The following is a 22,304-nucleotide window of genomic DNA, read 5'->3' as shown; positions in this document are numbered from 1 at the left end:
TGCCAAAACCTCTGGTGGGAGTCCCACCAAAGCGGCAAGTTTTTGTCTCTCGGCTTGCCCCTGACCTAACATCTAATGATGTAACTGGTTTTATACACAGCAAAATAAAAGCCGTTGGCTTAAAGGTGGAGAAGTTTAATTTATCTTATACCAGGGAGATATCCTCTCTCAAGATTAGCGTGTCTCCACCTCATTTCGAGACCATTTGCTCTTCCAAATTTTGGCCAGAGCACCTGGTTGTGAAAGAGTTTAAGGCTAAGAAGAAAAATAGGCCCCCCATAACTCTTCTTAGTAGTGAGGCCAGTGGTCCTTCCTCCTCTGCTCCATTCACCTCTTCCCACTGCAATTCCTTCCAGTCAAAAAACCAACATCCCTCTTTGTAGCCTTTCAAAATGCTCGCGGCTTACGTAGTAAGCTGAGCACTCTTTTTTTTGATAGTTTCACATTTTCATCCCATGTTATTGTGTTTACCGAAACCTGGTTAAAGCCGGACATTCTTAGTTCCGAAGTTTTGGTAGATCGGTACACAATTTATAGGAATGATCGTTCGTCTCGACGTGGAGGAGGGGCTCTGATTGCAGTAAACTCTTACTTTACGTCGGAACTTTTCATAGTTCAGGTCTCACCCTCTGTGTTAGACTGATTCTTCCCGGCCAGTCTATTTATGTCACTTGCTCGTATATTCCACCGACTTCGGATTTATTAATATACGAGCAGCACTTGTCGGCCTTAAAAACTGTTTCTTTCTCGCTATCTGATAAAGGCCATTTAATAGTTCTTAGGGACTTCTGCCAGCTACTGTCTGGTCTTCGGTTAACGAGTCAAACAACCATGTGCCCATATCACGACATAAGTTTATTGATGGCTTATTAGACCTGTCCCTGTCTCAAGTCAACCATGTAAAAAACTCCTTGGGTCGATTGCTTGATCTGTGCTTTGTCGTGGATCCGACCGTAGCGTTGTTAACACGAGCACTCCCGCTCTCCATACCTGAAGACTGCTATCATCATACTTTCGAAGTGTCGGTAGATATTGGACCTACCGTATCGGATCGTACGGGTAGGCTATCTGAACGCGTCCGCTGCTTTCGTAAAGCCGAGTTTACGAAGCTTAGGCCCCTTACTTTTCAAACTCTTTATTAATGACCTGCCTTCTGTATTAACAAATTCTCGAGTACTTATGTATGCGGATGATGTTAAACTCTGTGTCCAGTATAAGGACATTTTATTTCACTCTCGCTTGCAATCTGATCTCAATAGCTTTTAGTCATGGTGCTGTGCAAATATGTTACAACTTAATGCCTCGAAGTGCAATGTAATGACTTTTTATAGCTCCAGCCCCTTCCTGGCTCCTTACACCCTCTGCGGTAGTTCTCTTGAGAGAATTACATTGGTTGATGCTCTAGGTGTTAAACTAGTCCCCAAGTTAAAGTTTTCTGAACACATTTCTACCATGGTAAATAAAGCCGTGGGCGTGCTTGGGTTTATAAAGAGGTGGTCAAAGGAATTTGATGACCCCTATATAACGAAGACTCTCTATATCTCGCTTGTTCGTCCGATTTTAGAATACGGCTCATGTGTATGGTGCCCTCAGTACAACATACATCAGGACCGTATGGAATCAGTACAAAAAAAGTTTTTATTATTTGCCTTACGGGGCCTCAACTGGGATGAAACTGTGAGACTGCCATCCTACCGTAGTAGACTTCTTTTAATAAATCTTCCATCCTTAGTTAGTCGTAGAAAAATGCTTGGTGTAATTTTTATGCACAACTTTTTAAAGGGGAAATTAGACAGCCCTGACTTCCTGAGCCGCATAAACTTTACGATTCCCGTTACAACCACTAAAAACCATATTCCTTTGTTCCTTCCACTATGTAGATCGAATTCTGCCTTGCACGAACCCTTTAGGGTTTATGCTCGGATTATAATTCCCTCTACCACATTATATCCTCAACTAGCTCCCTTCCTCTTCTTAAATCTCTTATACTAGCCTACCTCTCCCGTAGTTAGTTTCATTTTAGTTTTGTCTTGTTTCTGATTTTGGTAATTTTTGCTTGCTTAGCTATAGTAGCTCTAGTCTAGGTGTGTTTTGCTCTAATTTTCCTCGAATATTAGCCTAACATCTATATGCTCGCGAACGGTTCGGTTAAAAAAAGTTACATTTTGTAGAGTAGTGTTATTATCGGTGGCTGTGAAAATTATGCAAACAAATTATAACAATGTAACCCAAAAAAACAAAAAATTAAGCCAATTTTAATAGCTATTAGCAGCAGAGAACTTGAACCTCATTAACACAGCAAGCAGCATCCAAAAAAAATCAATTTGACCCGCGCTCATCTGGAACGTACAGCAGCGCCCCCGCGGTCCCCGCAACCCCTCCAAACCGGAGCCCAAACCAACTGAAGATCATTTTAGTTCTTTTGTTGTGATGCCAACATCATCATTCACAATAAAATAAAAGTGCATACGCCCACTTAAAGGGCCCCCATAAATTGTATAGAATAATCAGTTTCAAAATAGTTTATTGTAATTTACGAGTGTCGGAATTGGCCAGGGACCGTGCCTGCACAAAGGCAAAAGCCCAACAAATGTCTGCCAACGTGCACACATTACTGGCACTACATCTGCCATATATATATATTTATATATATATATTTATAGCACATAGAGCAGTCGGAGCCGCAGCACTAAATGCCTACAAATGAAAATCCTAAACGAGACATTGGAAGCATCTTGATAAGAGACCCCGAAGAAACGGCAGGCGAAGTCTTGCTTTTATATATGGACCTGAACTTAGGCTGATGTTGTAGCTGAAGTTGAAGCTGAATTTAGATGATGTTAAAGTTAAAATTGACGTAAAATCTGAAGCTGAAGTAAAAGCCAAAACTGCAAACATTTAGATCAACCCACAGAGGTCTCTCCCCACTTAAAGCTACTCCAGTTGTAGCCTTTATAATTTAAACTATTGTTTCGAGAATACCCTAGCCGACCCCTACTGTCTACCGCCTTTTGCCATCATTTTATATCAATCACTCAATACAAATACAACGATTAATCAATATCAACCATCAGCCAGCAGGGATCCCAATCGATGCTTTGGGCTTTTGTTTACGTATCAAACTGGAACTGGGAATTATCCCAATCAGAATTGAAATGTCATTGGATGATAAACTTCTTCATTGGTTTAAATATCGAGCAGAAAATTTCACTTTCTTTGTGTCTGTAATAACCTAAAATTTCTCCTGTGTCATTCGTAGGGGGGACACCAATTAAAAACTGTTGTTTGGAAATAGATGTGGAGTTGAAGGGGAGGTATATTAAAAAGGCGGTAATATATTTTTTAAAGGGAGGAACGTTTTTGGGAAAGAAAATAGTTTAGATTGTCGTTAATAAATTCAACAAAAAAATAATAATTATAGTTTATTTAACTTTTGCAACCCTATTTGATGCTTAAATATATGTATTTGGGTATTATATTTAATTCAAAAAGTATATAAGGATTATACGGGGATATGTTTAATCAACTAAGTAAATTCTTTGTGAGAGAAAAGACTTGACATTGCTGTTAATAATTTCATATAAAAATCGAATTAAATAAATATCTTAACTCATTTTAAATTTCAAATACTTATGGCTCCTTTCTTACATTTACTGAAGATTTTAGCTGCTGTTTGGAACATAAAAATACATTCAATAAGGCGATTAAATCTATCTATCATTAAATCAATTTGTATCGCAAAACTATCGCAGCCGTATAATATTTATTATTGGTACAGATATACATAGATTGCTAACTTTAATCGACATTAATGAACCCATTTTACAGCAATCTTCATCCGCACCTGATGGAATGAAAAATAATAATCCTGGAATTACCTAAAGTAACGCAAATATTATATTATATTAAGCTACCAAAACAAAATTTCGAGCTATTTCTAAACTGTTTTAATAACTTATCCGACCAATTTCAAACTTCATTTAAAAATCACGCAAATGGCTGGCAATTTGTCTGGGCCAGCATCAGCCGCAAAAGAATGGAAAGCAAAACATTTTCCCCTCTCATATCTGGTCTGAGTGATCACCCGAGTTGAGCTATTTGCAAATTTTTGTTTGTTTACATTGATTACATTTCGGAGCACAGAGAATTTTCATAACTACTGCAACTACTCAGCGGAGTGGAGCGTAGCTGAAGTTGACCATGATTTCTGCCTCAGTTCGAAGTACCCCGACAGCGCAGAGGTCGAGCACTGATCCAGAGCCCGCAATGACCTGAACCTGAGTCTGCTAATTTGCCTCTGGAAAGCAGGAGGCGGGGAAATTGACTTAGCGTAGGATTTTTTGTTGAGCAGGTCGTTGCGCATCTTCCCAGTGTAATTTAAACTAAATCAGTTGGTTCGGTTGCTGGCCAAGCTGCGTAGAGTATAGTCAACTGACTGGCTAACACGGACGCAGCATCATACACACGAATGTACTTGAAGGAGGGGGGCAGACGTCTGTGGGCTACCCCATTGCATGTGCAAAAAACAAAGTCGGTCTCCCGTCTTTGGGTCGCTCCACGCTCGGTTTCCCGTCACTGGGCCACTCTCCGCTCGCTCCGCCATCTCGGTCTACTCGTAATAATCAATTATTTCTGTGTAATTTATGGTAATGTTCAGTCATGATGAATTGACTGCTCTAATGTCGCTCTAAATCTTTGTAGCTCGCTGCAGTGGAGGAGCAGAACACAGAGCACTATGGAGCGGATCAGAGCAGAGGCATAGGCAGCCCAGTTCAGGCCAGGGCAGGTGCAATTTCTACAGTGTAGAGAGACTCTTGCGTCTGTGCAGCTCTCCCACTAAAGCCTGGCGGCCTTACGGCCTGGCCCGTCTACCAAACAGCCGAATCAACAACCAGAGCAGGCAGGTCGATGTACAATGGCAGGTACAATGGCGAAAATTACACAAAAACTGTACTTAAATATTTGTTTTAAGATGCGAATAAATTACTGAAAACTAGGATAAGCAGATATATGGGTGGACGTAATTATTGCGATATATTTTGGCTCTTTTGGCTTAGTAGGACATCTGGACCTTGGCGGTTTTTTTTGCAAGTTTTAAATTTTTTCTACATCTGTCATCTAAATGAATGAACCCAATATTTGGGGACTCTAGCTTTAATGGTCTCTGAGATCCAGGCGCTGAACAAGACGGACAGACAGACGGACGGACGGACAGACAGACATGGCTATATCGACTCGGCTATTGATGTTGATCAATAATATGTATACTTTGTGAGTCGGAAATGTTTCCTGTGAAATGTTTCTGTTCGGAATATAATATAATATAAACGATTAAATCTACTTGAAGAGAAGCTATAACGACAGGACTGTTTCGGCTGTCAAATTACTTGTATTTATTGCAATATTGTATATACCAAAAATGTAGTTTACAAATGTCTTCCATCTGTCTTTCTGTTTATCCCACTTGTGCAGTTTTATCGAAAACCTAAACCAATATAAATAGTAATTATAAATTCATATTATTTATATAATTATTAGCAAATTCTTTTAAAATTAATGAAATATAAAGGAATTAAATTCCCTTGATTATGAGCCATGGCGACAGGGCAGCTTCGGCTACAAAAAATGTTATACCCGGTACTCGAAGAGTAAATAGGGAACATTGTATTTGTGCACAAAGTGGATGTAAAGCTGCGAAAAAAATAATAGCACCACTACAACACATTTTGATCTTGACAAAAAAGTATGTAATTACTGTTGAGATTTTAAGAAATTGATATTTTTATTATATAGTTTAGTATTTACCATAAACAAAAAAGTATTACCTTTCTTCTAATTTCTCTCTTTATATTTTTCTTTGGAAATAAAGAAAAAACACCCAAAAAAATGGCGAAAAAAATAATAGCACCGTTAACTCTTTTTTAGGAAATCTCCGTAATTTCGTGGAATTGACTTTGTAGTAACCAAGCATTTATTAGTTTTGACTAAGATTTCATTATTTCTATTATAAAAGCTAATTATAATCATTACAATGCGACTTGGAAAGCACAGCAATGTGAAGAAGCGCGAACTTATCAAAAAAATTGAAATTAAACAAAGAAGAAAAGTTTAAAATATGAGGACGAAAACGATCCGTGACCCCTTTTCAGGTAAAAAGGCTAATTCGTCAGTGCAAGAAGGTTCCCTTTAAGCCTTCTCCCAAGTTTAAAGAAGAGCTTACAAAAAAAGCGATGGGCTAGACAGTTCGGACATATCTTAGTAAACAAAGTCGAAAGGCCTGCAGCCCAAGAAATCTCCCATTTTTAAACTCCAGACATATTACTAAGTTACCCATGAAGTTTGCAAGGGAGCATGCCAATTGGACATCCCTATAATAGAGGAAAATTTTAATGTCAGATGAGTAAAAAGTGTTTTATTTACTGGAAAGTCATTTCGATCAAACTTAAGACCCACAAGAAACACCAGTACACCAAAGAAAACTATTAAGAATAAAAGTTGTAATGTAATGGTATGGCCTGCTTCTTTTACTATGGAGTAGGTTTAATATATTGAATAAAAACCATCAAGGATCAGCACGTGTGCGTGGATATCATGGAGACTGTAGTGCTACCGTTTGCAGAGAACGAAATGCCACTCATATGGATCTTTTAGGCGGTCAATAACCCCAGCGCGAAAGCAAAGGAATGGTTCGGGGTCAACACTGAACGTTTTAGAGTGGCCTGCACAGTTGCCTGACATAAAACCCTTCGAAAACCTGTGTAGAAGGCAATTACTGCGTCCAAGCCAACCACTGTCGGATCACTTTGAGAACAAGCTCCCCAAAAGCGATGCTAGAACTTAGTGGATTCCGTGCCAAGACGCTGCGCAGCTGATGATGCCAAAATAGGACACTAAACTAAATCTTGAATAATTAATTTAGATTTATTTTTAATAGATCAAAAGGGTTAACTAAAAAATTCGTTACATGTTGGTATTTTTTTTAATTTTAAATTCATTTTTCAAAAGTGGTGCTTTTATTTTTTTCGCTCAATTTTACGAGTTTCAATAAAGTTCCTTAAATAACTTGTTTGTTTTTGTTTTTCCCAGATTTGTAAGAGTCTTCCCTTTCTAAAAATGTGCTTAAAGTTTCCTTAAAGTTAAAAATGTGAGTGGTGCTATTATTTTTTCACTGCTGTATGTAACACACAGAAGGAATCATTTCCGACCCCTGAAAAAATACATATATGTTCTTTATCAGCATCAATAGTCGGGTGAAAATCTCCCACCGCCACAATTTTGAAGACAAAAGAAAATTAAAAACCCCATTCCGTAGGGAAGGACCATATCTATTAGATCACCGAATCGGATTAGATCACCGAAATAGCCTGTATGAAGAAATTAAATTGCAGTGGTTAAACCCACACCGTTCGGCAGTTTTTTTTATTTTTTGGACATTCTCTCTTACACTGTTCGTGTAGAGTGCGGCTTTAGGGGAGGGGGCGAGCTAAAAGAGCGTGTTGGTGTATGAAGTGATGTAGATGTATTCACGCGTCACAACTTTTATACGCGTTACTCCGTAGTAAATCTGAATCTTCAGATTTGAAGTGATACATCTACATCACTTCATACACCAACACAAATGTAAAATGTAAAATTTGAAAAAAACTGAAAATGAGTGGTGTATGAAGTGATGTAGATGTATCACTTCAAATCTGAAGATTCAGATTTACTACGGAGTAGCGTCTCACACGTCCCATCTGGTTTTTATATAAACTTATATGATTTTTATGTTTTAATGTATTTGATGAACATAAATTAATTTTGTTTACCGTGGATATGAATGAAAAAAAATATTATTAAATAAAAAAAATAAGTTATGTAAAAAAAAAATGAAACCGAGTTTGCAGGGGCTTGCCCCTTTGCCCCGTAAAATTCTCCAAATGATTTATTTTCTCCCAAACGCCATTTCCTTCCATGGTGCAGGCTTTGTTGCTTTACTTCCGTCACTGGGCGACTGCGACTGCCAGCTACCCCGCCTCAGCCTTGTGCACCAGTCTAGCCCACCTCAGCCCAGCTGCAGCTAGAGGAGCACACCCCTCCCTGTCTTTCTCTCTCTCTCTCTGCCTCTGTTTGTCTTTCTCCCCCGTCAGCGGTAATATGTAGCACATGTTTTCGTAAGTTTTTTCTTGTATTTTTTTTTAATGGCAGCTTAGATTACACTCGGGACTCACCCAGAAAGGTGTGGAAGAGAAGCGAGGCAGAGAAACTTTCGCATGTGGATCATACTCTTCCTCATTCCCAATTTTTTTGGTTGTAACTGATGTTTAAAATTGCACTGTGATTTTCGTGGCGAAATTAATGTTAAATAAGCTTTTAGCTTATTTCCCGAGACAGCGTTGATCATTTTATCAGTCACCCTGTGCAGGGTTCCAGGTGCTCATCTTCGGCCTGCCGCTCCTGTTGCTCTTTTTTAAGGTTTGTTGCTACCTCTGCTGCCCCCAGTTTACTTGATCTAGCTGCCTTGTTTATGTGTAAATTATGGTTGTACACACTAAGCGCCAATTGTGCATAAATTATAGTTGTACTATTATGTTTGTTGTAACTTGTTATGACGAGTGTACCATCAAAAGCCGCCAGCAAAACTGGTCGCATTTGAAAGTCAACCGATGGCAATATTCCCGGTACTCGAAAAGTAAATAGCACCGTATTTGTATTTGGAAACGTTTCCGATCACATAAAGTGTATATATTCTTGTTTAGCATCACTAGCCGAGTCTATGTGTGTCTGTCTGTCCGTCTTGTTTGTCGGCTAGTTCTCAGAGACTATAAGAGCTAGAATTACCAAACTTTGCCTCAAGACTGCTGTGATATCACCCTAATACATGTGTGTTTCAAAAATTAGCCCCGCCCCTCCGACAGCGCAAAGGGCGTAAATCTTCTGTATCCACAAGTTCGAAGATAAGAGGAATCTAAAAACGCGATTCCTTAGGGAATGACTATATCTATTATATCACCGAGAGAAGCGTGAGGAGACATGTGGTAAAGATGTCCTATTGAGTACCGGGAAAAGAGTTGTGACCCGTAAGAAGCGTCTCACACGTCCATCCTCGTTTTTTAGTTTATGAGAAGCTATTAAAATATTTTAAGCTTCTCCAAAGAAAAGCAGCTACTTAATCGTTATAACTATACATTTTTCTCTACGAAAATTTCTACCTAGAACCCACATGCTGTGCTTTTTCCCGTGTAATGCATCTTCACGGTCTGCGCCTGGTTTTGTTGTCTTTGATTATGATATTCGGTTATGGCTCTTGGTGAGGGCGTAAAGAAATATATTTGGCTCGCAAGATCTTTGTTTTTATAACCAGTGTGTCCGGGCTGAGGCATTATTTCCGTTAGCAATTGCTGTGTACTGTTTACAAATGATTTGGCATGCAGTGGCAGACACGCCGAGGGGCAGGGCCGGCCGCTTAGTAGGTGGTTTGTTTTATTTTTTTTGTTTGTTGCAAGAAGTAAATGGTTGAGGCAAAACACTGATAGGGTGGATAGGAGGGCATCCTTGTGGGGGTTCTCCGTGGTGTTATGCAAATGATGTTTTGCTTCATCATCAGCACAAGCAGCAAACATGAGAGGCAGGAGGCACTTACCACAATAAGCACAACCAAAAAGCATCATCACCATCACACTGTGTGCAGCACAATGGCTACCGTGCTGCGTGCAACTGCAACATCTTCAGCCTGAACACGTACAAAACATCAGCTGTTAAACATTTATTTGCCTATTTATTAATTTCATGTAACAATTTTCCTAGGAAAAAATGTGCCACAATGCGAAATCAAAGCTTAAAGGCAAAACAAGCCCAACGCATTCTCTTGACGCCAGGCAGTCGCCAGAAAGCCATAGCCACAGCTCGGGTTCGGGGTTCGGGTTCAGTTCTATGTCTCAGATCCCAGGTCCAGGCTTGGGCTCTGGTCTTTAAAAATGTCCAAGCTCCAGCCGAGCCGCAGCCCAAAACAATAAGGCACAAACTGGTGTGGGGGATCGAGGCCGGACTTGTGGCTACTTCTCCCACTATTTGAGTGAGTCTACTCGCTGCCACTGACGCTGCCACTACCGTCGCTGCTTATGATGCTCCTGCTGCCTCTGTTGTCACAAAAAGTGTCGTGACCCCGTCCCAGGCATTGCATATGGTCTTGGTATTGTGGGAGGCAGGGAATGCTCCAAAGCCACAACAGACAGGCAGGGGTATGGCAGGGAATGCTTTAGAGGTAATGGGCCTGGGGCAGACCAAGGGCAGAAGTACAAAAATAACATGTTGTTCCTGTTGAAATGTTTTGTTTTCGGGTTTGTGTGTGTGCAGCGATCCCAATTGTCGTCGACGTTTATTTATACATTTCTGAACGTTATTTATCTTTTTTTAAACGCTCTTCAAAACGCAAGGATGTTTCACTATTTAATGCAGACAAAATGTTTCAGGTAAAGAGATCATAGGTGAGATTAATAAAACTGAGACACAAAATATATTAACATGAATATAATCAGTATTGCCATGCTATTATTTGCAAGACCTTTTTACATTTTCAAAAATATTCCTTAATATTTTTAAACATAACCTTCTGAGACTAAATACAATGAAATAAAATAAATAGCAATTTTTTTAAACACAAACTAAATCCGATAAAACAAAAGGCATACATATATAATAAATACATACTCTCTTTAGATTTAATTATTTTGGGGAGCTTTTCATCATTTCAAAAATATTTAACACAACATTAAAAAATTCGACTGCGAAAATTACTAATATTTGCATATAAGAAACTAAGAACAAACCTTATTTCCACCTATATACATGTGTAAATATCAAAATAGTTATCACAACACATTTTTTAGTGCATTAAAACGTCGGATCAACCCTTTTTTTTTTGTCTTTTGGGCTAATATTTAAAGCTGAGAGGGGAAACATTTAACAATTCTCGTGCTACAGCAGCAGGAATCTTCGCCGTATGCGTTGTCGCTTACATAAGCGTCTCCTCTCCTGGCCAGGACAAAGGAAATGCAAAAATGCCAAATATCGCACAGCTCAAAAAAAAATAAAAAAAGGAAACAATAAACTAAACACACAGAAAATCCAGAAAAACGCAAATGCGAGTAACTTACACACAAAACGATTCTGGCACCCATGAATAGCAGTAGCAGCAGGACAGCAGCATGGGTAGCAGGGGGATGGGCAAATAAGCTGGGTGAGCTGAAGGAGCTGGCAACGAACTGGGCGGGTGGCTGCTCCGGCCTGCCTCGCGTTGATCGTGGCACATTTGCATACAATGAGGCCAGGCCGAGCCGAGTCAGGACTGAGACCAGATCCGAGCCGCACACACAGTCTCCCAGCATGTTATCTCTGACTGTGACCTACACCAATATTTCTGAGAATGCAGCTGCTGCTGTTGGTTGGACGACGTCGTCGCCTGTAAGTGTGTCGTCCAGTTCCAAGTCTCTCTATAACTCCAGATGCAGCTCCTCTGCCGCCATCTCCATCTGAAACTCCGACTCCGTCTCTGGTCTCCATTTGCAGCTCCATCTCCAACTCCAACTCCGTCTCCAGTCTTTCAGCCAGCCAGTATCTTCAGACAACCGACATCAGACGACGACGAGGAGTCATTCAATCGCGTCAGCTGCGGCGTCTGCATCGTCAGCGTTCCATTCCGTTTAGTTTGTTTTTGGTTTTGTCTGTTATTTTGTTAGCCATTCTACTTACAATATTTGTTGGATATCACCAAAAGATCTTCGGCAACAGCAGAAGCAGCCGAAAAAAATAAGCCTGTCTGGGCTCCGGCTCTGGGCTCGCTCTCGAGAAGGTTGTGTGTTAAATCTAACTATCTGGCGTCTGTTTTCGGGGGCTCTTTTTTCGGCATCGTCAGCACCATGAAGTGGTTGGTGTGTGCCCAGGTCGAGTACGAGTACTTTGAAACTGAAAATGTCTATAAATCAGGGCTGGGCACTGCCATATCTAAACGGTATAGGACAAGGCGCTGCTGCTGCGCTGCCGCTCATGTACACGCGTATTACTGTGATTAGTACCAATACCAATATAGTGAAATGTTCCGTTTTGCGTGCGTCTTCACACACAAACGCAAAAACGGCTTGTCAATTGTATGGGTGCCGAGCCCTGCTATAAATGTTAGCCAAACTTGGCCCATTAGCAGTGTGGGGAGTGGCTAGCATTTATCTTTTTTTTTGGCGAACGCGAAAAATTCGAATTTATTGTGCAGAGTGTAAGCCATTAATGCATTAAGCAGACTTAAGAAACAAATCATGACATTTTCCTATAGCTTTTAAGGAAATCGATTTTAGTCGTCATGATCAGCGATTGGGAGTGAAAATTCTCTTAGATTTATGTTGAGAATATTTGGGTCAAGAGATGGTCATTAATGGAGCGGAAATTGTTGTTTATGTGAAGTGCAACTTCTTTCGTGGTGAAATATTTCGTAACATTTTTTGCAGCCGAGAGTTCGTTTTGAATTTATTTTAAATTATTTGGAGCTTTTTCAGGCTAATGTCTTTTAGGTCTGGCATATTTAATGCATATTTAATTGAATAGCTTTTTACTTTTTTGCATTCAATTATACCACGCAAATAAAAATATTGCTTCCAATAAAAGTACAGCAAGAGTCTTCGTTTTTAATGTAGATATCTTAATTTATTTTCGGATTGTTCAGGCAGATCTTCTCAAACTAATTTAATATTTATTTTGTTTCTATCCCTTTCCCACTAAAATAAAATGGAATTAAGAACAAGTTCTTGAAATTTTCCAAACGATAATACTTTTAATGTTTGTTTATTAATTAAAGGAAAGAATATTATTCATAAATAATGTTTTTAAATAAAACGTTTAATAAATAAAATAACTAGCCTAAATCGTCGACGAATTAAGCACAAGATTATATGGGTGTGTTAAGAAACAGATACAGATAAAAGCTAAAAGCTACATAAATAGTCGTACAAAATGGTTTAAGCGCATGCCATAAAAATAAACGCTAATAAAAAAACGCTACAACTAATAGAGCTCACTTGGCTTGGTTATTTTATTTGTTTCTGTGCTATATTATTTTATAGCTGATGTTTCCATTCGCAAAAACTCATTTCCAAGAGCCCATATTGCATACATATTTATTTTTTAATTATTTTTCGCGTAGCGCGGGAAAACAATGGCTTCCTTGGAAATTACTTAAATTAGTTGATAAAAAATTAATATGTTATGTCGCAAAGTTTATTGTTTTCCCATTTTTTTGTTTGTGTTTTGGTTTTTTCGTTAGATAAAAATAGTTTAAACGCTAAGATGACAAGTGGCAATTAATGTAAGTGTGATTATCACCTGGCCGCCGGTTGCAAGCCGTTCCGTTCGTTCCGTCGGATTTGTTCTGATCCGTTTCGACCTCTGGGTGTTCCGAAGTTGTTGCTGCTCACTAATTTTTGGGATCTGCAAGAGGAAGGAGAGGGGAAGGAGGATTAACATAAGTGTGGCATGTGGATGGATAGCTGGCGATGGCTCCCAAAAAAACTCTACTCTCATAAATAATTGAGTTATTTTTTGTTTTTTATACCCGTTACCCGAAACGTTTTCGACCCCATAAAGTATATATATTCTTAATCAGCCGAGTCGATAGAGCCATGCCTGCCTGTCTCTCCGTCCGTCTTGTTATACCCGGTACTCGAAGAGTAAATAGGGTATATTGTATTTGTGCACAAAATATGTAACGCACAGAAAGAAACGTTTCCGACCCCATAAAGTATATATATTCTTGATCAGCATCAATAGCCGAGTCGATTGAGCAATGTCTGTCTGTCCGTCCTGATGAGCGCCTAGTACTCAGAGACTATAAGAGGTAGAGCCGCCAAATTTTGCATCCAGACCGCTTTGTTTAGAAGTGATGTAGATGTAGAAAAAATTTAAATGTAAAATATTAAATTCGAAAAAAACATCTAGGTTACAGATATACTGACTGAGTACCCGGCGTACGAAGACTCCCACTAACGTTCCTACTCGTTTTTACTAGATTCTCGCATTGTTTTATCTTTCTTTAATTACTTAGCATTGTGCCGCCAATGGGTTTGTAGCTTAATGAAAAGAAGTCGTGACAATCAAAAAAATGTACTAACCTCTATCATCAACAAGTTGCCCGGCATCTGCATGGTCCGTGGTCAGCGGTAGAGCTATGGGTAAAGGTATGGGTAGGGGTATGGGGATCGGCACTGGCGCTACCTCAGCTATGGAATTCTCCGCACGCGTTGCCGCTGTCGTTGCTGCGAAGTGGACATGATGAAGTGTTAAATGTTGTGATGACTGTTGGGATGACTGCTGCGACTGCTGTATTAGGAGCTGCTGCTGTAGGAGATGCTGCTGCTGCTGCGAATGATGATGCTGCGAATGATGCTGCTGCTGTTGTGTCGCTGCCAAATGCTGCGACAACTGCTGATGATGATCGCCTGTGGGTGGCCACTGCTGGTAGGTTAGCGGCACTAGCGGGTCTGACATCCATTCAAAACTAAACGCCGGTCCAATGGTCTGCTGTGGGCCGAGGCCACTCTGCTGCGGCGTCGCACTCGTCGGCGTGGGCGGTGTCGTCGTAATGCAGGGACTCAGCTCGTGGGACGAACTGAAGCTGTCGAGTGACGCCTTTTGAGCAGACTCTGACCACGGTGGACTGGGATTCCATTGCTCGATAAAATCCGCTGGATCGGGTGGCAGCGATTTGTTGGGCAGCCGCGGTCTAGTCGGCACAATGGTGGCATAAATGACCGAAACATCGTTGCTGGATACTGCGGCTGTGGCATATGCTGCTGCTGTCGCGACCGCTGGATGCGTGTGTAACGCATAGCAGTCGGGTTCCGGCGTAATGGCTGCCGCTGGAGAGCGTTCCGTGTGCAAAAACAGCGGCTCCAGCTTGTTTCTGGCGCGCTTTTTTTGTAGCGGAGGTGTGGCGGATTGTGTGGACTTTTGGCTGCCGCTGCTTGAGGGATTCGAGGTGGTGCTGGCTATGGGTGTGACGGGACTGGCAGCACCAGCGACACCGTTCACCTGACTGTAGTCGACGGGTTCCTGAAAGCACCGCAACAGCGGCTGATCCTCCTTCAGCTGAATGGCAGCCTCCGCGTGATAGACGCCGCCATAGGACGCTCCCATATGCGGATGGTGATGATATGCCGCCGCTGTATGGTGGTGATGATGATGATGGTGCGAAAGATGCGCATGATGATGACCACCTAAGATATTCGCCATTCCTGCTGCTGCCGCTGCACTTGTCATGCTCAGGCCGTGCGTGGCGCCGTCCTGTGTCTGCTGCGCATGTGTGGAATGTGGACTGTAATAACCGCTAGATGTGCTGCCCGACGGCACCCGCATGCCACTGTCCAGCGGCATTCCAAACTGTATCTTTGACTGTACAGTGTAGTAGTGGTACAGCCAAGAATTGGCCAGCATCACAGATGCCTCGCGATCACTGCAATGGTTGATTCAGTTAGAGATTCCAAGGGTTATCCGTGTGTGTCTGTAGATAGTTTTTTTAGGCATGGATTGATGTTTTAACTTACTTGAGTACTTGATTGGTGCACACGATGACAGGCTGTTGAGTGGAGTCGGGACTGTCTCGCACCTGTAGCACCACATGGACCCACGTGTATTCAGCGCTGGAGCGTTGCATTCTCAGCAGCAGAATACAGCTACGATCCTGTTCCGATTGGGTTACTGCAAGAACATAAATTAAATTTTTTTTTATTTTTTAGAGACATTTTTAGGTTCACTTTAAGATACATTTAAAGAGACAGTTTTAGACTCATTTTTAGATGCATTTTACAGTTTACTGTACACACCCTATAATATTTTTGTCAATTTTGAGAGACATTTTTGATTTAAATTTATTCGCGTGTAATAATAATTACAATAAATATTATTTAATTTGAAATGCGACACTCAACTCTTCGAATTAAATCAATTTTTTACTTTATTTTATTTTATTTTTTTAAGGACATGTACATACTTAGTAGGAACCAGTCTCTATTGATCGAAATGTACCGCCAATTGATTAGATATTAAAGCGGCTTGAATGGTTTTGACAATTTTTAAGATTTTTATCTCAATAGTTAATAAATTCAATAATATTTAGAGCTCGGTTTGGATCAATTGAATAGATTACAAAGGATTTTATTATCTGATTTTCATGACTTTAAATCGTTATTTATGAGTTTAAATCACTTAAGACATCGTATAAGCTCAATTAAAACGACAAAATGTAACACAATATTAAATAAAATATACGAAATGTTATTTTTATTCAAGATATAGATATTTATATATGTATATATAAATATTAAATTGAAACAAGTTTAATTAAATAAAAGCCAACACTTAACTTTATTATATCTACCCTAGAAATATCGCTACGATCACTTACTTAGCCTGTGTTTGCTCTGCGCCTCTCGCAGGTTCTCACTGTGTATCAGGTTGTACCAAGATGTGGCCTGTAAGGTACTTTTTTCATAGCCCAAATGGAACTCGCCACTACAAATCGGAAAATAAAAGAGTTTAAAAATGAAAATGATTTAATTAAAAATGAGGATATGTATTTACATATGTAAAATTATGATTTTTACATTTTACATTGTTTCAGAAAACATAGACTCGGCTATTGCTGCTGATCAAGAATAGATGTTTATACTTAATGGGGTCGGAATCATTTCCTTCTGTGCGTTACATACATCCACTTTCAAGCTCAAATACAAAATACCCATTTTACTCTTCTAGTTCCGTGTATAATAAAAACAAATTAATTATATTTTTCCCACATCTTCTTGTCTACTTACTTCTTATCAATGTGCGCAATTTTCATATCCATCGAATGAATTGTTGTAAACACATTTGTGGCACCTTGCACCACACACTCGCGCGTCTCGGGCATGGCAATGGGCGTGCAGGTGGCCAAGAAAACAGGCTCGTTCCGACTGCACAGCGGCAAAAATGACATATAGTGACCCTGTACGAGCACAACCTGCAAGGAAAAAGAGATAGAGAGAAGTAGAATTGAGAACCCTGGAGTAGCTCTGTGCTGGCGGCTGGCTCCCACGAGAAATGGGCGCTCAAAGTTGTTGGCTCTGCTGCTGGCGGGCGTTCCTGCTCTCTCATTGACATTTTACTCGGATTCCATAATTTACATAGAGTAGGAATGTTTGTGATACTTTTCGTACGCGTCACAACTTTTATACTAGGTAGTCAGTATATCTGTACCTTTGTTGATTATTTAGAATTTTACATTTTTCATTTTTTTTACATATGTCATCTTGTAGATGTAGACGCCAACACGACCTTTTGGTTCGCTACCTTCGCCCAGTCACGCACATTGCATGAGGCAGAGGGTGCGAGCGAGAACAAATGAGCAACAAAAAACAAGCACAAGTAAAGCTGCTGGAAGGGGTGGGGGGAAGGGCTGGAAAATTGTGGATACAGCTGGTTCTCCCCATTGTGAGGGAGGAAGGGGTCGGTGATAATTTTGAAATACACTTGTATCAGTGTGATATCACTTCGTTCGTTCTCTTTCGTTACGAAATACACTTGTATCAGTGTGATATCACTTCGTTCGTTCTCGTTCGTTCTCTATTTTGGATAAACAACCGGGTTTTTTCGAAATAATTCTTCTTATAATTACTGAATAGCTTGCCAATTTTCTTCAATATCCTAATACGCGAGTGCATGCCTATTATTTGTTTAAAATTAAAATTTAATCGTTATCATTTGTGCGTCGGTTTGTTGTGTGTTTGTGCGTTTTTCTTTTTGTAAGTACGCCCTCACTATTAGCCGAATAAATGTTCTCCCTATCTCCCTCTCTCGCTCTCAATACTTTCTGTGCAGTAGCGCGCGCTCACAGTTTTAGCTGCCACCAGTTAATAAACGTCCCGGACCACCGGATATTGCCGTCACAGGTACCAGATCTGTGGTGCCAAAACCTCTGGTGGGAGTCCCACCAAAGCGGCAAGTTTTTGTCTCTCGGCTTGCCCCTGACCTAACATCTAATGATGTAACTGGTTTTATACACAGCAAAATAAAAGCCGTTGGCTTAAAGGTGGAGAAGTTTAATTTATCTTATACCAGGGAGATATCCTCTCTCAAGATTAGCGTGTCTCCACCTCATTTCGAGACCATTTGCTCTTCCAAATTTTGGCCAGAGCACCTGGTTGTGAAAGAGTTTAAGGCTAAGAAGAAAAATAGGCCCCCCATAACTCTTCTTAGTAGTGAGGCCAGTGGTCCTTCCTCCTCTGCTCCATTCACCTCTTCCCAGTGCAATTCCTTGCAGTCAAAAAAACTAACATCCCTCTTTGTAGCCTATCAAAATGCTCGCGGCTTACGTAGTAAGCTGAGCACTCTTTTTTTGGATAGTTTCACATTTTCATCCCATGTTGTTGTGTTTACCGAAACCTGGTTAAAGCTGGACATTCTTAGTTCCGAATTTTTGGTAGATCGGTACACAATTTATAGGAATGATCGTTCGTCTCGACGTGGAGGAGGGGCTCTGATTGCAGTAAACTCTTACTTTACGTCGGAACTTTTCATAGTTCAGGTCTCACAAGACCTGGAATTCCTCTGTGTTAGACTGATTCTTCCCGGCCAGTATATTTATGTCAATTGCTCGTATATTTCAACGACTTCGGATGTATTAATATACTTCCGCCTTGTCCGCCTTAAAAACTGTTTCTTCCTCGCTATCTGATAAAGACCGTTTAATAGTTATTGGGGATTTCTGCCAGGTACTGTCTGGTCTTCGGTTAACGAGTCAAACAACCTTGTGCCCATGTCACGACATGATTTTATTGATGGCTTATTAGACCTGTCCCTGTCTCAAGTCAACCATGTAAAAAACTCCTTGGGTCGATTGCTTCATTTGTGCTTTGTCTCGGATCTGAGCGTAGCGTTGTTAACACGAGCACTCCCGCTCACTATACCTGAAGACTGCTACCATCCTACTTCCGAAGTGTCGGTAGATATTGGACCTATTGTATCGGATCGTGCGGGTAGGCTATCTGAACGCGTCCGCTGCTTTCGTAAAGCCGAGTTTACGAAGCTCAATAACTTAATTAGACATTTTGAAGGCACAAACATTTTTTACAATGTACTTGACTCAATTTTTGGCACGTGTGTCCCACTCTCATGTCCGTCTAGATCTTCGAAACCTCCTTGGTTCACCAAAGAGTTATCCAGTCTAAAGAACCTAAAATCAAGACTATTTAAAAAATCTCAAGAAGTTGGTTGGTTCTCCCTCTTCTCTTTCTAATTACTTAATAGCTCGGTCAAACTCCACTGTTCTTAATGCTCAATGCTATAGAAACTACCTCCTTCGATGCAGGATACGTTTTTCACAGGACCCTAAACAGTTCTACAGCTTTGTAAACAGTAAGCGTAGAACGTCCGCACATCCATCCTCGCTATCATTTTTTAATATGTCGGCAAACAGTGATCAGGCAATCGCCAATTTTGGAATTTTCTTCCCTGTGTTTAATGAAGGCTCCTTACTTCATGAACTGCAATTAGTTAAGCCTGTATATTCACCGGGCCCTGACGGAGTTCCCGGCTGTGTACTCAGGTACTGTGCCGAGTCTCTGTGCGGACCCTTGCTTAAACTATTCATTCTATCCATCCATTCTTCTAGCTTTCCCCCTATCAGGAAGGAAGCCTTTATAATTCCTCTCCATAAGAAAGGTAGCAAGTCTAACGCTAAAAACTTTAGAGGTATATTTAAGTTATCCGCTATTCCTAAAATGTTCGAGACAATTTTTACTCTACACTTGCAACATCTCTAAAAATAACTTATAACTTCAGCTCAGCACGGATTAATTCGGCGACGATCAACAATCACTAATCGTTTAGTGTTCATCTCCTTTGTCATTAAAAGATTCCAAGGTAACTTGCAGACAGTTGTTATTAACACTGACTTCAGTAAGGCATTCGATTCCGTAAACCATTCTCTTCTTGCACAAAAGCTCGACCTTCTAGGGTTCTAGGCCCAATCTGTTGAGATGGATTTCTAGCTACCTGTGTTCTAGGTCTCAATGGGTCCTTTACAAAAACTCCTTATCTTTACCTGTTATGGTTACTTCTGGAGTACCACAGGGTAGCCATTTAGGCCTTACTTTTCACACTCTTTATTAATGACCTGTCTTCGGTATTAACAAATTCTCGAGTACTTATGTATGCGGATGATGTTAAACTCTGTGTCCAGTATAAGGACATTTCATTTCACTCTCGCTTGCAATCTGATCTCAATAGCTTTCAGTCATGGTGCTGTGCAAATATGTTACAACTTAATGCGTCGAAGTGAAATGTAATGACTTTATATCGCTCCAGCCCCTTCCTGGCTCCTTACACCCTCGGCGGTAGTTCTCTTGAGAGAATGACATTGGTTGATGCTCTAGGTGTTAAACTAGACCCCAAGTTAAAGTTTTCTGAACACATTTCTAACATGGTAAATAAAGCCATGGGTGTGCTTGGGTTTATAAAGAGGTGATGACCCCTATATAACGAATAATCTCTATATCTCGCTTGTTCGTCCGATTTTAGAATACGGTTCATGTGTATGGTGCCCTCAGTACAACATACATCAGGACCGTATTGAATCAGTACAAACCAAATTTTTATTATTCGCCCTACGGGGTCTCAACTGGGATTCAACTGTGAGACTGCCATCCTACCGTAGTAGACTTCTTTTAATAAATCTTCCATCCTTAGTTAGTCGTAGAAAAATGCTTGGTGTAATTTTTATGCACAACTTGATCAAGGGGGATGCAGACAGCCCTTACTTAACACACTAGAAACTATATTCCTTTGTTCCTTCCACTAGCAGATCGAATTATGCCTTGCACGAACCCTTTAGGGTCTTATGCTCTGATTATAATTCCCTCTACCACATTATATCCTCGACTAACTCCCTTCCTCTTCTTAAATCTCTTATACTAGCCTACCTCTCCCGTAGTTAGTATCATTTTAGCTTTGTCTTGTTTCTGACTTTGATAGTTTTGCTTGCTTAGCTATACTTGCTCTAGTTTAGTTGTGTTTAGTTCAAATTTTCCTCGAATATTAGCCTAACATCTATCTTTCCTGCATGCTCGCGACCGGTTCGGTTAATCGCGCCGCGCGTCATGCGGCAGCGCCCCTCGGTCGGTTGGTGCAGTCATTGCAAATCAACGACAATATCACATCAGTCTGCATGCAAAATTCGGTGGCTCTAGCTTGTATAGTCTCCGAGAACTAGCCGACAAACAAGACGGACAGACGGACAGATAGACATGGCTAAATGGAGTCGGCTATTGATGCTGATCACGAACATATATACTTTATGGGGTCGGAAACGTTTCCTTCAGTTCATTACATACATCCACTTTCGAGTACAAATACAATATCCTCTATTTACTCTTCAAGTACCAGGTATAAGAAGGCAATCCCAGAATTGTTTTGTACCAGTATTGACTCCTAGCCGGGGACTCTCACCCACAACACCAGGCAGTCTCAGAGGCTGCACGTCTTCGAGGCTGCGAGTCTTTGAAGCTGTAAGTCAGTCTCAGAGTTTATTCCAGGCATTGTCTGCCAATTAAAACGTGCCTGCATTTCGTTCCGAACTGCAATGGAATTTTCGTACCTTGTGGGACGCTGCTGTAGTCTCTTCTGCTTAAATGCAAATGCAGAGCACTCTGGCTCCGATCCTGTGATACCAAAACCAAGCCCCAGTCGTTGACGCAGAAGCCAAAGTCTTTTGGGTATGTTTTTCTGTTTTTTTTTGTTTGGTAAATGAGACGACCTTAGTTTGGGGGAGCAGGCGCCACTATCGGCTCTGTCGTAGTCTCTCGTTTAGCTGTTGGTTTGTTTGATTTTTTTTTATAGTTTTTTTGAATTTTTTTCTGTTTGTCTGGCAGTACTAGCATTTCTAGCACTGAACTTTGTCTGACCTCATTCATAATTATTTATTGGTCCATTTTTATTGCATATTAACGAGTGTGCCTGACTCTGACTGCCTGACTGTCTGACTGCGAGTGAATGTGCTTGGATTTTGGTGGGTTGTGGGCAGCGCTTCGACTTTGAGGGTTATCGCTGGCACAGTTCATGTGGGTCTAAGCCCGAAGTTTAGATTGCATGGGCTCGGAGTTCATTTGAAAATTGTAGTGCGCAGCCAATGTTGATATTTAGATTTAAAAGACCATTAGCAAATGGCCAAAGCTGCCTGTAAGATTTTTTAAAGTGTTGCTAAAATATTAGCTGCCATGCAGGAAAAATATTGCTTAAATATTGAAGACATT

The 22,304-nt window shown here is 40.6% G+C and overlaps 1 protein-coding gene across 1 annotated transcript in view; it reads right to left on the bottom strand.

The window, feature by feature from the left end:
* Window positions 1-12,925: 12,925 nt before the first annotated feature.
* LOC117591107 overlaps window positions 12,926-22,304 on the bottom strand; it is a 32,295-nt gene continuing 22,916 nt past the window's right edge. Inside the window, exons 7-11 of the mRNA XM_034284209.1 lie at window positions 16,833-17,017; window positions 16,424-16,530; window positions 15,564-15,717; window positions 14,133-15,472; window positions 12,926-13,452 (exon numbers count right to left, since the gene is read on the bottom strand). Of these exons, the coding sequence (XP_034140100.1) occupies window positions 13,439-13,452; window positions 14,133-15,472; window positions 15,564-15,717; window positions 16,424-16,530; window positions 16,833-17,017 (1,800 nt within the window). The 3' untranslated portion in view covers window positions 12,926-13,438. The remainder of the gene's footprint in view (window positions 13,453-14,132; window positions 15,473-15,563; window positions 15,718-16,423; window positions 16,531-16,832; window positions 17,018-22,304) is intronic.

This window comes from Drosophila guanche, unplaced genomic scaffold, assembly GCF_900245975.1.
Source record: "Drosophila guanche unplaced genomic scaffold, DGUA_6, whole genome shotgun sequence".
NCBI lineage: Eukaryota > Metazoa > Arthropoda > Insecta > Diptera > Drosophilidae > Drosophila > Drosophila guanche.
This window is presented reverse-complemented; position numbering and strand designations above follow the sequence as displayed.